Below are 14726 nucleotides of genomic sequence, written 5' to 3'. Positions count from 1 at the left end.
GAGATACTGGTTAGATATAGGAGCCAGTCTCCTGCTGATAATCTGGACTCTGTTCAGATCTTAAGTTGACTTGTATACTTGTATCCTCCAAATTTACTTCCTGTACATTGGAGGTGGAGGTCTTATTATGTGTTGATATTATTACTATTACTTCAACTGCATTTAGAAAAAAAAGCTTAAGCAACAACTTCTTTATAGTAGTGTGTAAGATAGTGGTTTCTGGAGCCTTAACGTATAGGCTGCAAAACTGGTTCACACAGGCCTGTCCAAGTATTGTCAGTAAACCTGAGTCATACTGAAACCCTGAGCATATCGCTTCACCACAGCTCCCTCGGCCTCTCTCGATCCTGACCCACAAAAACCTCTGTGTTTTTAACGTATGCATACAGCCGCTACTTCAAAAGCCATATTTGCTTGTCTTTAGTAATCTCCTCCACAGCACAAAATGGCCATCATGTGGCTTCAAAGCATTTTGCTGTATTCTGCAATGCCCACACGTTGCTTTAATTTTAAAACCGGTATCTTAAAATCAACATATATATGTATATCAGCTGTTTTTAGCATCTTCAGTATATTAAAGCAATTGTAATATTTTATGCTATGTAAAAATTACTTCCACACTATCCTCTGACAAACTGAGTCACTTTTGATATGTCATGTGGGCAGGAAGCATTAGTAATGACTTTTCAGTGAGCATATTTGCATAAACTTTATTATTATAGTTTTTTAGGATTTAAACTTGTATTGTGGTCCAGTTTGCCTTGTTAATTTTGCAGTTATAAGATTTCAAAAATGATCAAAACTAACAGATGATTATTTGGTTTAAATTTAAAACCAAGATAAAGAGAAGAGTGATGGACCACTGGCCCGCTATTTTCAGGGAAATTAGGAAATGACAGCTGTTTTTGTGCTAGAGAATTAGGATAACAACATTGCAGCTAGCTAGCTGTAGCATCAGCTCACATTCACATTTGACTGACACGTGTATAAAAGATCTGGATTTTTTTATTTTTTATTAAATGTCAAAATGTTTAATGCTTTTAGTAAATTTGTACTGTGATGGCTGCTTTTCCTTTTCTAAAAAGATACAATGTCCTCCATGATTACTCTAAGCTGTTCTGTATTCATATCTGTAATGACATGCATGCTATTGCTGATTGTTGAAGAGGAGAAAAACGTCTGAGCAATAAAATCCAGGGGCCATCAAACATTTGTGCTCAGGGGGTTTGTAAGGTGATGATTTGCATGTTGAAGTTAACTGAAGTGCAAATGAGTTTAATGTGTGTGTAAGGACAGGAACTTGATACAGGAAGCACGACGATAGTGATAGGTCAAAGTGACAACTCATATAGTTCTGGGGGAAAAAAACCCAACCTCCTCTGCATGTGCCGCTGCTGAATATTGTTTCACATAGTGGTTTACAGGGAAATCTTAAAGTGCATCAAGATGATATCCGGCTGAGGCAGTTTTACATTAAACTTTAAGAATGTTTTTATTATTACTATACTGTTACCACAGCACTGAAGGTATTTGACAGGTATTTGTGGTTTTAAAAAAAGTCCAAAAGACAAGTTATTTAATTTTGTTATACATCACAGTATGCTTTAAAACATTTCAACTTTAATTTCAAATTTTCAAACATTAAACATAAACTTTAAAACATTAAAATAACATGTAGTCATATAATTATCACCACAAGTGAGTGAAACAGCTAGCAAAGTAAAATTAATTTGTATACAGCAGCTTCTGCTTCAATTTGTGTTATGAAATAATAATAATGATAACATTAACAATAATATATTGCACTTTAATGTACACCACCTCACACATTCAGACATTTAAATAAATAGCATGCATGTTGATTTTGAAAGTTAGAGATCATAAATTAAATTCTCTGTTTGCATGAACACTTCGTATGGCTCAATCGGTTCTGTTTGCTGCAAAAGAAAACACGGAGTCATAGTGAAGCCAAAGTAAAGTAAAATGCACATGATGAAAAAATTCAACGTGCAACATTTTACCGTGTACAGTTCTGTGTTTTCAAAGATGGTTATAGGCGCATGTCGTCTTCTGTTGGACAAATAACAATAAAAAATACTTGAGTAGCGTACTTTACTTTGGCACACAGAGTACACAAATATTTTATACATTATGTCATATTTATATAAAAAGAGCCTATGCATGAAAAAAGCTCACCTCTCCTAAAAACTAAGTGTATAAAAGATTTTAAATAAGAAAATATTATTAGATGTGTGAAAGAATTTGGATTAGATGATCTTTAAATGGCTCTTATGCTTTACTAATGAGTCTTTACCGTATTTGTACTATAAAAATCTCTTACCTGTGGTATTTTTTGCTGTAGACCAGTCCAAGGATAACTCCAGATGTGATGATGCATACAGCTGATCCAGTTGCAGCATAGAATGAACTTCTTAAATGAACTTCAGCTGAACTGTTCGTGGTGGGATTGACTCCGTCTACATTATTTAAAAATTCTGAAAAGTAAAACAGGCTCTGATCAATTATAAGGGAACATTGAGATACTACCTACTCTTGTCTGCCAACTAACATTAATTTCATAGTTTTTGGTATTAAATATGTTGTCATATATTTAAATTCTGCACAATGTTTTATAATTAGTTTGGTCAGATTAACTACTTCACATTTTTCCTAAAATGAAGCAGTTTAATTTCTTTGATGACTACAGACATGTCTGGTATAATAATTATCACAATGTTACCACTGCAGAAAATAATCAGAAATACATAAAGTGTCAATCATAAAAGTTATTAAATAAATCCACACTTTACCTTTCACAGTTACACTGAGATAAAGCTTATCTGTTCCTCCATCATATACACACTCACAGGTGTAGTTCCCGCTGTCCTCTGGTGTTAAATTTGTCAGGTTGAGAAACACAGTCTGATTTTCTGTCATCAATGTGAACCTGGAGTCACATCCATGCTCAAAGTTGTGTCCATGTCGATATATCAAACTACAGTTTTCTCCTCTGTTCCTCTCTGTTTGAATCTTACACACTATCAGCAGGATAACTTGCATTGTTTTATTGGTGCACAGTGGAGTCACATCTGGTTCTTTACTAATGGTTTTCACATGGTGCTCCTGAACAGCTGCAGTACAAAAAAATAAAAGTCAGTTCAGTGTGAAATAAAGATGCTAAGTTAGCACTTTCTGTAAATAACCAACATTTATTGATAAAGATAATATTCTCCCTATAAAAACCCACACATATTAACTGTTCAACATCAAAATGCCCTACATAAGCGATCATTTAGAAATAAAACCAACTCGTGTACATTACCTTTTGTGCCTGTACAGAACAGCAGCAGAAGCAGATCAAACCACAGTTTCCATCTACCCATACTGGTCAACACATCTAAACAACTCTTTAACTGTTGCTGGTTGTGTACACTGTACTCTACTGTACTGCAGGGTGGAAGTCAGATACACCCCCTTTGAGCTGCAGTCAAAGAAGGAAGTGCTTTTATGTATTAAAATGTAGCATCACCCATTTGTGTCAACTTAAAATAACTTTAAATACATTGTTTGATGAAATTCAAGAAGCAACATTGGATGAAGATTAAACACTGATAAATGGAACTATTATATGTGATTGATATGTTACCAAATAGCACTCACATCACATCTCTTACCCAAAGGAAGATGTCTGTCTTAAAACAGCAGTCAGGTTAGAAGCTACGCATCCATTTCGTAGCAAAGGCAACCAATATGTATGCAGACATTGCTGCACAACAGACATAACTTGATGTTTACCAATTATTTCAAAGCAACGACATAACAAAATATCACTCTGCCAAGAATATAGAAAATAGTGGGCAGAAAACAGTTTTCACTTACACCTCATGTCTGTTGTACAAATTGGTTGAGCCGGGGTTAAAAATAGTTAGCAATGGAAACTCTTATCTATTGAAGGTTTATTTAAAACATTGTCAGGTTTTAATTTTACCCAAATACCGCATGACATAAAATGAAAAATTAGTTGTTTTTAATGGAGTTGATGGAGATATTAATTTATATTCACTACCAGTCAACGGTTTACACACACCTTGTCATTTATTGTTTTTTATTTATTTTTACTAGTTTCTACATTTTAGATACATAGTGAATACATCAGATACATTAAGCAAGATATATGGAATTAAGTAGCAAAGAAAAAAATAAAAAGTAATTCTAAATATGTTTTACATTTTAGATTCCCGAAAGTAGCCACCCTTTGTTTTGTTGAGAGCGCTGCAAACCGTTGGCCTTCTCTCAATAAACTTCCTGATTTAGTCACCTGAAATGGTTTCACTTCACAGGTGTTCCTTGTCAGGGTTCATTTGTGGCATTTCTTGCCTTTTTAATGGTGTTGGAACCATCAGTTTGTTGTGCAGTACACAGCTGACAACCCTATTTGACTACTCTTATTATTCACATTATGGCAAAAAATCAGTCAGCTAAGTAAAGAGAAACTACAGTCCATCACTACTTTCAGAACTGAAGGTCAGTCAGTCCAGAAAATTGTTAAACCTTTGAATGTAACTGTGATGGCTGTGGTGGCTGATTTGCATGGGTGAGCCTTTTTTTAATAAAACCGTTAAAATATTTAGATTAGTAACATAACGTAAACTAAAGCTTTGCAGGTAGCAGACAAACTCACTCTGTGATATGAAAAAGATCAACATTTTATTTTTGTTACAGAGAAAACTTTCTTTGTAAAACAATCAGACTTTACCTTTAATATTTAAACATTTGAGATGAACATGTAAAAAAATGTAAAATTAAAACAAAATTTACTTAGACATCTACAGGTGAGTGAAACAGGTAGCAAAGTAACACTGACAGCAAGCATGCTTCCATTTTTATTCACCAGAAAACCATTCATGATGTTATATAAAAACTATCTATGGAAATACAGTCCAATAACAATAATATTAATGTTCCCTAACCATGCCTCTTCAAACATTTACATAAATGGTAAGCGCTTTGATTTCAGAAGTCACTGTAATTAAAGACCATTCTTCGTTTGCACGAAGACACCGCGTGGCTCGGTATTCTGCTTCCTGCAAAAGAAAAGATAAAAAAATACATTTTTAAAGTAAAACAAACAGCAGAGAAAAGTGCAGTAAGTGCAACAGTTTACCGTGTACAGTTTGTCGTTTCCATGACTGGTTATTAGCGCCTGATGTTTTCTGCTGAGAAACACCACAATCAAAAAATGAAAAGGTGGTTATAAATTTCCTATTTGGTAGTCAGCCAGGATTTCAGATAAACAAAAGCTTTTGCACGAGTGGTACAAAACTGAAGACAAAACTAACAAAGGATAAAATTAACACATTTACATTCGATAATATGTGACAGAGCATTGCATTAGCCTATTTGTACTATAAAAATCTCTTACCTGTGGTATTTTTTGCTGTAGACCAGTCCAAGGATAACTCCAGATGTGATGATGCATACAGCTGATCCAGTTGCAGCATAGAATGAACTTCTTAAATGAACTTCAGCTGAACTGTTCGTGGTGGGATTGACTCCGTCTACATTATTTGAAAATTCTGAAAAGTAAAACAGGTTCTGATCAATTATAAGGGAACATTGAGATACTACCTACTCTTGTCTGCCAAGTAACATTAATTTCATAGTTTTTGGTATTAAATACGTTGTCATATATTTAAATTCTGCACAATGTTTTATAATTAGTTTGGTCAGATTAACTACTTCACATTTTTCCTAAAATGAAGCAGTTTAATTTCTTTGACGACTACAGACATGTCAGTGATAATAATTATCACAATGTTACCACTGCAGAAAATAATCAGAAATACATAAAGTGTCAATCATAAAAGTTATTAAATAAATCCACACTTTACCTTTCACAGTTACACTGAGATAAAGCTTATCTGCTCCTCCAGTACGTACACACTCACAGGTGTAGTTCCCGCTGTCCTCTGCTGTTAAATTTGTCAGGTGGAGAAACACAGTCTGATTTTCTGTCATCAGTGTGAACCTGGAGTCACATCCATGCTCAAAGTCCTGTCCATGTCGATACATCAGACTACAGTTTTCTCCTCTGCTCCTCTCTGTTTGAATCTTACACACTATCATCAGGATAACTTTCATTGTTTTATTGGTGCACAGTGGAGTCACATCTGGTTCTTTACTAATGGTTTTCACACGGTGCTCCTGAACAGCTGCAGTACAAAAAAATAAAAGTCAGTTCAGTATGAAATAACCAAAAACCAAAAAATTCCCTACATAAGCGATCCTTTAGAAATAAAAGCAACTCATGCACAATACCTTTTGTGCCTGTACAGAACAGCAGCAGAAGCAGAAGCAGAGCAAACCACAGTTTCCATCTACCCATACTGGTCAAGACTTCTAAGACTTTTCTTTCTTTCTTAACTGCTCCTGGTTGTGTACACTGGACTCTACTGTACTGCAGGACTGAAGTCAGATACACCCCCTTTGCAATTTTCTGCAGCTACCCAATCCTCAGATTGTCAGCTTTCACAGAGATCTGAGCAGCCGCCAAAGAAGGAAGTGCTTTTATGGATTAAAATGTAGCCTCAACCATTTGTATCAAGAAGCAACATTGAATGAAGATCAAACACTGATAAATGGAACATACATGTGATTGATGTGTTACCAAATAACATTCACATTACATCTCTTACCCAAATCCCCTCGAGCTCTGCAGTCCTCACGTTTCCTGGTTCCACACTCCCACTTAAAATCTAAAGATGACAGAGCTTTCTCCATCGTTGGAACATTCATCCCTCTTTTATAAAGTTTTCCTCGTCCTTTATTTTAAATCGAATTTGAAGACCTACTTATTTTCAAGGGGCTCTCAGGTCACTTTAAAACCCACTTCAGGTCTGTTTTGTCTTAGTTCAGTTTGGTTCTTCATCTTATGGGATGATGTATATATTTCCATTGATGTGCTTATGTATATGTGGACTTTCTGTAATCATTTTAGTTCATTTATTTTAATATATTCCTTTTCTTTCTAACCACAACAATCCTTCTGTTTAGCACATGTTATCTTTTAAATGTGCTATACAAGTAAAGTTGACTCGACTTGACATCTGTCTCAAAATAGAAGTAAATACGCATGTACCCATTACTGCACAACAGGCACATCTTGAACTTCGCCAAACATTTCAAAGCAACAACAGAACATTAATGCACACGTGTCACGTGTCAAACCAGGCACATATGCACTCTGTGGTAGTTTCCGGTGCTTTAAAATCTTCTGGTCTGTGAGATGCAGCTGTGTGGATGAGGTGATTGACTTGGGGTTAAAAAATGCTTTGCATTAGAAATTCTGTGTTCATAAAATGTGACTTTAATCAACACAAACAGACATGAAACAATATCATAATATTGATTTATCTGAGCTTCACAGTTGTGGAGTAAATGGTTTCAAACAGAATTACATAAAATGCAAAAAAAAAAAAAAAATTTAAATAGAAAGAAAGAACAAAAGGCCTCTGATTCATATATTAGTCTATATTACCCATTTTCTGTACACCATAATATCTATCTGTACTTTACTTGATAGTATTATACATTTGTACACAGGCATGCTCGATGGTATACTTGTATACTTTGTATACTAAGTGGACATTATCATGCAAATTATATAACATTTTTATTTGAACCTACACAAGGACACCTCTCCCTGTAACCTCTAAACCAACCCTGAGGTTACATTTAGAATTTAGAGTAATTTTTATTTAGAAATTAAATGTTCAGTTAGCTGATTTTCCTATTTTACAATGACAGTGTACAAAGCAAATTCATCATTCGTCCATAAATAATAACTTTTTACCTTTTCTAACTAATGTCAAGTTGACATATTAACATATCTTATATCTATTTCCACCTTAGTACTTGATAGTTTCATAGATTGCATAATCAACATGTAACTCTTTCCCATCCATTCCCTGAGTATTAATGTACATCACTGTGGCATCACAGGTAGCTGGACTGGAGTTAGCATCATGCTGGGGGCGACCTGACGAGATAGTTTGGTAGACATCACTGGTCGGGTGTTGAAGGCTCATGTAGGGGTCCACTTCATCCTAAACAACATTTTGGATTTAATCATGTAATTACAGTGCTGTTTAAAAATAGACACGCTGTCACATGACCTTAAACGGTTTGAGAAGTGTGAGACAGAACTACGTCAAACTCACCAAAGTCTGCAGAGTTTCAGATCTGGTTAAGTTAGATGGTCCTGATTGGTTTTCTCTGTTAGAATAAAAACATCAGAGTTCACAGGGTGAACATTAAATACCTCAAACCTGCTAACGTGGGTATCTCTTCATGCTGCTTTCAAAGAAACTGAAAATTCTGACATTTTCAAATGATGAAGTGTTTTTTACAAGTTAAAAAGTTTTCACCTGGGAGGATTTCTCCTCAGGGTGACACAACACGTTATCCCAGCCGCAATGATGAGCGTAGCAACAGCAGAGATGATGACGACTGTTGCCATGAACTTCATGCCAGAAAACGCGTCGTCCTCTACTGAACATTGACGCAAAAAATACATCAGAGACGACGATCAACATTATCTTGAAAAATGTAAAAAAGACTAAACAAGCTTACATTCCACGGTGATATTAAGGCTTAAAACCTGAGTTTCTCTATCATATGAGCATTCGCAGGTGTAGTTGCCGCTGTCTGCTGTTGTTAAACTGGTCAGGTGGAGAAATATAGTACGATTCACGTCTATCAGCGTGAACCTGGAGTCACAGGCACACTTTAATGGCTGCTCTCGTCTGTATAGCAGGCAGCAGGTTTCCCCTGTGTGTCTCTCTGTGCTGATCCAACATCTCACTAAAACCAAAGCCAAGTTCTGACTGGTGCACACTGGAGTGATGTCTGGCCCTTTTCCAGTGGTTTTCACTCTCACTGAGTGAAAGGGAAAAAGTTAACATGTTACCAACATCAGTACAAAGAGTAGAGTTTTCTATCATAAAATAGGTTTAGTGCCGTACCTCTGCTGTCAGCGCACACACACAGCGGCAGAAGAATGAGCCATCCACGTCTCAATATGTCCATAGAGCCTATTAGACTGAAGTCTACCTGCTATCTTCTTTTAATAATCTGTATTAATGTACAGTAACCTGTACATGACCTGATGTGACGTGGATTGAAACAGAAGTGAACCTGACTGCTTCTACTTTCCTGTTAAAATACATCATCGGTTCCTATAAGTCTCTTATACAGTCATGTGAATTAAAAGGCTTTCTCGGGACACAGGCCTGTGAAAAAACTGAACACACCCTTACTTTCTCCATGGGAGAGGGTAGTAGTCACGTACTGCTAATCAAATGCACTTGAATAATTAAAGTGTGAGCACCTGACAGTTTTCAGGTCTGGAGCATTCAGGTTTGTGCTGACACTCTGCCACTATCTTCTCAGGAAATTCACCTCAAGGTCAGACCGTGCTAATAAATTTAAAAACCCAGTTAGCAAGTTAAATATTAAAGTTCATGACAGCACAGTTAGAAAAAGACTGAACAAGTATGGCTTGTTTGGAAAGCTTGCAGGAGAAAACCTCTGCTCTGTGAGAAGAAGATGGCAGCACGCCCTCAAGTTGCAGAGCTTACCAGCACCAACACCTCACACCAACTGTCAAGCACGGTGTGGGAGGAGTGATGTTTTGCCCTTGTTTTGCAGCCACAGGACCTTGGCACTTTGCAGTCTCTGAATCGACCATGAACCCTTCTGTATAGCAAAGTATTCTACAGTCAAATGTGAGGCTGTCTGTACAACAGTTAAAGCTTGGCCCTAACTGGGTCATGCAACAGGAAAATAATCCCAAGCACACCACAAATCTAGACCTCAGCTCAACTTAAATGCAGTGGTAGGACCTTAAGGCCTAAAAGAAAGTCCCCAAACATCAACGAACTTAAGCAACGCTGTAAAAATGTGCAATGATTTAAACAACCGATACGGAAAAATTATTTCAGCTAGAAGTGTTTCTACAAGCTATTTGACGATGGTGCGTAGGAGTGCAGAGGAGTCCTGTGAAACTCTCTTTTTCACAAAGGCTGATGGGTAAACTTCAACTTCTCAGTTCTCACTTTCAGGTGCATGAATGCAAAAATGTTTCATGTCGGTTCTTATTTAAGTTTCACATAAGACGTTTGTGGTCAATTTAGTTTGTGGTCGACGTTTGGTGATTTTGTTTTTTTGTAAACACGTGCATGTGTGTGGGAGTAACATCTGACACTGGTCACAACAACACAACTCACACGCAGCAGTGCAAAAAGTTAAAAACAGTTGCTTTTAATTTGAATGTATATAAAAGTCTAAAAGTAGATCCCATAACTTATTGCTGGGAGGACCTAGAGGCACAATAAAAATAATATGATTTAATGATATAAAGCTTGCACTATGATTTTCTTCCATGTTTCCTTGAACAAAAAACTAGCTGAAGATATGAAAACATCTATAACAAAAAGAAGAAAAACAAAAAAGAAATCGTTGTTTCTTAAAAAGATATATTCTGATATATGTCAAAACTTTGATCTCTCTTTCTTTTGTCTATTTCCTGTTTCAGCTGGGCGGTCACCGTAGTGATGGCTGTATCTGTATCTGTCGCCTCCCTGCTGTTGTCAGCACCGGGCTGATATTGCACAGTCTGGTAGAACTCATCTGACGCCCAGTGAAGGCTTGTGTATGTAGCATCATCATCGACTTTATCCTGTAAAAACATCAAAATCTGTAAGGTTTTTGTGCTCATAAACAAGCTTTCCATATAAATTTGGCAGCCAGTGACTCACTTTAAAAAACAAAGGGTCACATACTAGTTTACACTATGAGCTTATGCACTATGGGCTGTGATCAGGAGACCTGTGATGGTGCTGCTGCTGCTGAGGTTTACTCTCTCTCTGTGGGGTTTAGCCAGCTTCACTGCAAGCAGATGTTACAGGAGCAATAATGGCTGCTTCCCAACTTTCTTCTGCTTCTGCTAGATTAAAGCTAGCATAAAGGTGGGATTTGGGAAGTGATTGCAAAGAGTATCATCAGCTTAAATTCAAATTGAAGACTGCCACCTTTGACCTGCATGCAGCCGTGAACCCATTTGTGTTTGCTGAGCGAGTATCTTGGTAACATGAGCTGCAGGGAACTGCTTAAAGTTTTGGATTACAGTTTTTATTCCATCATTATTCTTATTCTTAATCATTATTCTAATTACCGAGTGCTCGGTCTCTGTTCATTTTGTACTGGACTGTCCACTGATTTCCTCGCTGTGTCACTTGTGAGTTTTCCTCAGTCTCTTCATGTCCTGTTACTTTGTCCTGTTACCACCAGCCTCACAGTGAAGCTTGGCTTTTGTTCTGCTCCGTACTCGGGTTTGTGTCTGACTTTAAGCCAAATTGTGACATTTTGAGCATTTTAAAGGTAAATAAATGTTTCCACATAATTAAGCTGGAAAAACTGTTTCATGGCCTGCTACAAGTGTTGTTGTGAAACCTGAATCATACTGAAAGTCTGAGCTGTTCGCTTAACCGACATCCCCCTGGTCTTTCTCTCTCACTACTGACCCTGAAAGGAAAGAAAAATCCCTTTGACTCTCAGTTCTCTGTGTCTCTAAGATGTGCATCCTTAAAAAGACAACCTTGTTTGTCTTAAGTGGGCTCCTACAAAGCATTAAGCACTAAAAACTAGCAGCATAACTGTCACACATAGCGTGTTTGAGAGTGTTTGATCCTCTAACCAAGACTCTTGAGGTTTTACCACTTTATGTCAAGTGTAACTTTTTTTGTTACACCTTCTCTCTGAATAACAAGTGCACTACTGCAGTGACAGTTGCACATGCTGAAGTGCCAGCTGCCAAGTATGTGAGAGGATTTTCAACTGGTTTCATTGCTCAACTTATATTTTCTAACATATACAGAATTTATGCTTTTAATATGGCAAAGTTTATTATGTTGCATTGGATAAGAAGGCCAGCTAGATTTCTAAATGTATAGTTTGTAGGACTGCACACAATAAATTGGATTTTTTACTGAACGCAGAACAACAGAAAGAACGACGGGATTCACTTACTATTGATCCATGTGGCTCTTTCCTTTTAGGGTATCTGTGAACAAAGGTGAGAGTTAGGGCCATGCAAAACCCTCAAGTAAAACACATTAAACCGTCTTTACAAACTAAAATTGTTTGATTACTGATTGTCCAGTTGTTCTAAGTTACAGTTCTTCTCTCAGTGTGTTGTAAACACAAACTGCTTAAATTTAAAGTCCGAGAAACACATTTTCACCTGCAATGATTTTGTCTCAGGATAAATCCGAGGACAACTCCGGCTACAATGACAATTCCAGTACATATACAAATCACAGTGGAAGACATCAGCTGCCTCACTGGAGAAGTGTGAGCCTCTAGAATAAATCACAAAAGAAAAGGTAGAAAGTGCAGAAAAAATAGAGTACAAACCACCGTAAAACCAGACTTTAGACATTACCTCCAGTTAAAATGTTAGGATCAGTACTAGAGCTAATGTCCCTCAGTTAGTTTTTATTTGAGCCATAGTTTAACAGAATGAGTCTGTGCAGCAGGTCCGATTTGTTCAACAGCAGTCTGCCCTTAACTTGAATAACAGCACAGGAGGCAAACAGAAACAGGTATGAGTGAAAGAACAAAGCAAACACACACCTTCCCCCGAGATAAGGAGATGGATAATATCTGTCCCATCGCTACGTGAACACTCACAGGTGGACTTCCCACTATCCTCTGCTGTTAAATTGATCATCTGGAGAAACACGACCCGGTTTTCTTTTACCAGCCTGAACCTGGAGTCGCACTTGTTCTCAAAGCCCCGTCTATGTTGATACTGCAGACGACAGCCTTCTGCCCTGCTCCCTTTTGTCTTTATCGTGCACACTATTGAAATGTAATCCACTCTAGAGTTGGAGCAAAGTGGAGTGACATCTTTTTGTTCCCCAATGGTTCTCATGATCGTCTCTGCAATTAAAGAAGATGTGATGAAGATCTATTTGGCTGTCTCGAAAAAATGTGTTAAAGACTACTTTAAGAACAATAGATCAGTACTATAGTCTGCTTCTTATTCTACAAGACTTTAAAACTGATTGGATGTGTATAAATCATACAGTACCTTCAGTGTCAAAACTCAAAGACAGAGGCAGAAACAGAGCAAACCACAAAGCCCTCTGGTCCATAACTGCAGCAATGACCAAACAAATCAACACATTATACCCAGAAGAAAACGATACATGCTGAATGCAATCCTTTGACACACTAATCATCAAACCACAAGAGAAAAGTATCAAGTAGAAGTGGAGTCAAGGTCTAGACAGGGAAGTGCAACAAGCTACTGCTTCTAATTGTCAGGTAACATTCAGCTAATGACTGAACTGGAAGGTCAGAACATTAGTGCTAAAGCACATTGTTTACATTTGTTTATATTCCACAGAGGCTTTCACATCAAAGGTTTTCGATATAAGGATATAATAATTTATCATAATAACCCTTTACACCTTTTAAAATTATGTTTTTTTAAGTCTCAAATGAACGCTGACAGCCACTTTCAGTCACAGCGCATAGCTCTGCTGGTTTGTTTTGCCAGCCTTTTACATGGGATGCTTTTCTTGATGTGATCCCAAAGGGATCTGTGCTTCCTCTTGGAACTGAACTGAGGTGGTAACCCACACGTGACCTATTACACCTTCTCATGATCTCTTTAACAAACACTCAACGCACCCTTACTGCTTCTATATGATTGTCAAAGATAGCAGCGAGATGCTGCTAATCATCAATTGATCATCAGCAAGTGTGAGCACCTCTATAAAAGCAGAATTTTGGGGAGTTTGCTGGTCTGCAGCATTCAGGTGTGTTTTAATACATTATGTTCTCATGAGTGGACGTGCCAGTAAATCCACTCAAAAGGTCTGTGTCAAAAAAGTGTTACATCTCCGACTCTACAGGCTTCAATTATCATGTTAAACATTAAAGTTCATGAAAGAAAAAGACAGCAAGTATGGCTTGATTGGAAATGTTTCCTTAAACAAGCCCCTCTTTTCAAAGAGCATAGCAGCATGGGTTAGGTTTGCAAACTTGCATCTCAGCAAACCACAAGACATCTGGAACAGAGATCAAAGTGGAGATGTTTGGTCATAATGCACAGCACCACGTTTGGCTAAAATTAAACAAGCATATCACCACAAACACCTCGTATCAACTGTCAGCACGGTGGAGGAGGGGGGATGATTTGGGCTTGTTGCAGGCACATGACCTGGGAACTTTACCTTGGGTTGACCTTGAACTCTGCTGTGTACCAAAGTATACTAGAGCCGAATGTGAGGCCTCGCCAACATTGAGTGATCAATGATCCCAGCACAGCAGTAAATCTAGAACAGAAAGTAAAGAATGAAGGTGTCGCAGTGACCCAGTCCAAATCCAGACCTCTAATCCTGTATGAGAGTTGCATAGATGTGCATGAAAACATAGTTCCTCAGCTACAAGCAGACAGTTGAAAACTGAAACTGTAACAGAGACAGGTAAACAGACAGAAATGTAAAAATAGACACCAGACCAAACAAGCAAAGACACACAGCAGCTGTTGCTGTTGTCTTCAATATAGATCAGAAAGGTTGTCACTGCGGTAAATGTGCATGTGATGATATAGTTGAATGATATGGTCAAGTAGTGAACAAATGAAACTAGGTCAA

The 14726-nt window shown here is 37.4% G+C and overlaps 2 protein-coding genes across 7 annotated transcripts; both read right to left on the bottom strand.

Annotated features, from left to right (window-relative positions):
* Positions 1 to 1600: 1600 nt before the first annotated feature.
* On the bottom strand, positions 1601 to 13323 carry LOC106096927 (uncharacterized). Of its 6 annotated transcripts, none has more exons than XM_025902659.1 (6): positions 13185 to 13232; positions 6319 to 6346; positions 5892 to 6212; positions 5423 to 5576; positions 2022 to 2070; positions 1601 to 1937 (listed from the first exon to the last, which is right to left on the bottom strand). In XM_025902659.1, the coding sequence occupies exons 1-6, from the start codon at positions 13215 to 13217 to the stop codon at positions 1872 to 1874; spliced, it is 651 nt and encodes a 216-aa protein (XP_025758444.1). In that variant the 5' UTR covers positions 13218 to 13232; the 3' UTR covers positions 1601 to 1871. The 6 variants fall into 6 exon arrangements, with proteins under 6 accessions (XP_025758444.1, XP_025758443.1, XP_025758445.1 ...); XM_025902658.1 differs by lacking the exon at positions 5423 to 5576 and adding an exon at positions 2342 to 2495; XM_019355223.2 differs by lacking the exons at positions 1601 to 1937; positions 2022 to 2070 and adding exons at positions 4829 to 5084; positions 5165 to 5216.
* LOC100703666 (uncharacterized) lies at positions 7486 to 9221 on the bottom strand. Its single transcript, XM_003458095.5, has 5 exons — positions 9024 to 9221; positions 8632 to 8937; positions 8427 to 8550; positions 8220 to 8274; positions 7486 to 8105 (listed from the first exon to the last, which is right to left on the bottom strand). The coding sequence occupies exons 1-5, from the start codon at positions 9085 to 9087 to the stop codon at positions 7908 to 7910; spliced, it is 747 nt and encodes a 248-aa protein (XP_003458143.1). The 5' UTR covers positions 9088 to 9221; the 3' UTR covers positions 7486 to 7907.
* Positions 13324 to 14726: the final 1403 nt, after the last annotated feature.

This window comes from Oreochromis niloticus, linkage group LG23 (assembly GCF_001858045.2).
Source record: "Oreochromis niloticus isolate F11D_XX linkage group LG23, O_niloticus_UMD_NMBU, whole genome shotgun sequence".
NCBI lineage: Eukaryota > Metazoa > Chordata > Actinopteri > Cichliformes > Cichlidae > Oreochromis > Oreochromis niloticus.
Note: the sequence above shows the minus strand (reverse complement) of the source record. Positions and strands in the feature narration are given on the sequence as shown.

What these genes read in the sequence shown, in the direction of transcription:
- LOC100703666 (XM_003458095.5), bottom strand. Translation starts at nt 9,087, where the DNA reads ATGGACATATTGAGACGTGGATGGCTCATTCTTCTGCCGCTGTGTGTG. An exon ending in TGTGTGCGCTGACAGCAGAG is followed by an intron (nt 8,938 to 9,023) that starts GTACGGCACTAA and finishes CCTTTCACTCAG; the next exon opens with TGAGAGTGAAAACCACTGGA. An exon ending in CTGAAACTCTGCAGACTTTG is followed by an intron (nt 8,106 to 8,219) that starts GTGAGTTTGACG and finishes AATGTTGTTTAG; the next exon opens with GATGAAGTGGACCCCTACAT.
- LOC106096927 (XM_019355222.2), bottom strand. Translation starts at nt 13,304, where the DNA reads ATGATTAGTGTGTCAAAGGATTGCATTCAGCATGTATCGTTTTCTTCT. An exon ending in CTGAGACAAAATCATTGCAG is followed by an intron (nt 12,122 to 12,301) that starts GTGAAAATGTGT and finishes CTTTGTTCACAG; the next exon opens with ATACCCTAAAAGGAAAGAGC. An exon ending in AAGAGCCACATGGATCAATA is followed by an intron (nt 10,739 to 12,087) that starts GTAAGTGAATCC and finishes ATGTTTTTACAG; the next exon opens with GATAAAGTCGATGATGATGC.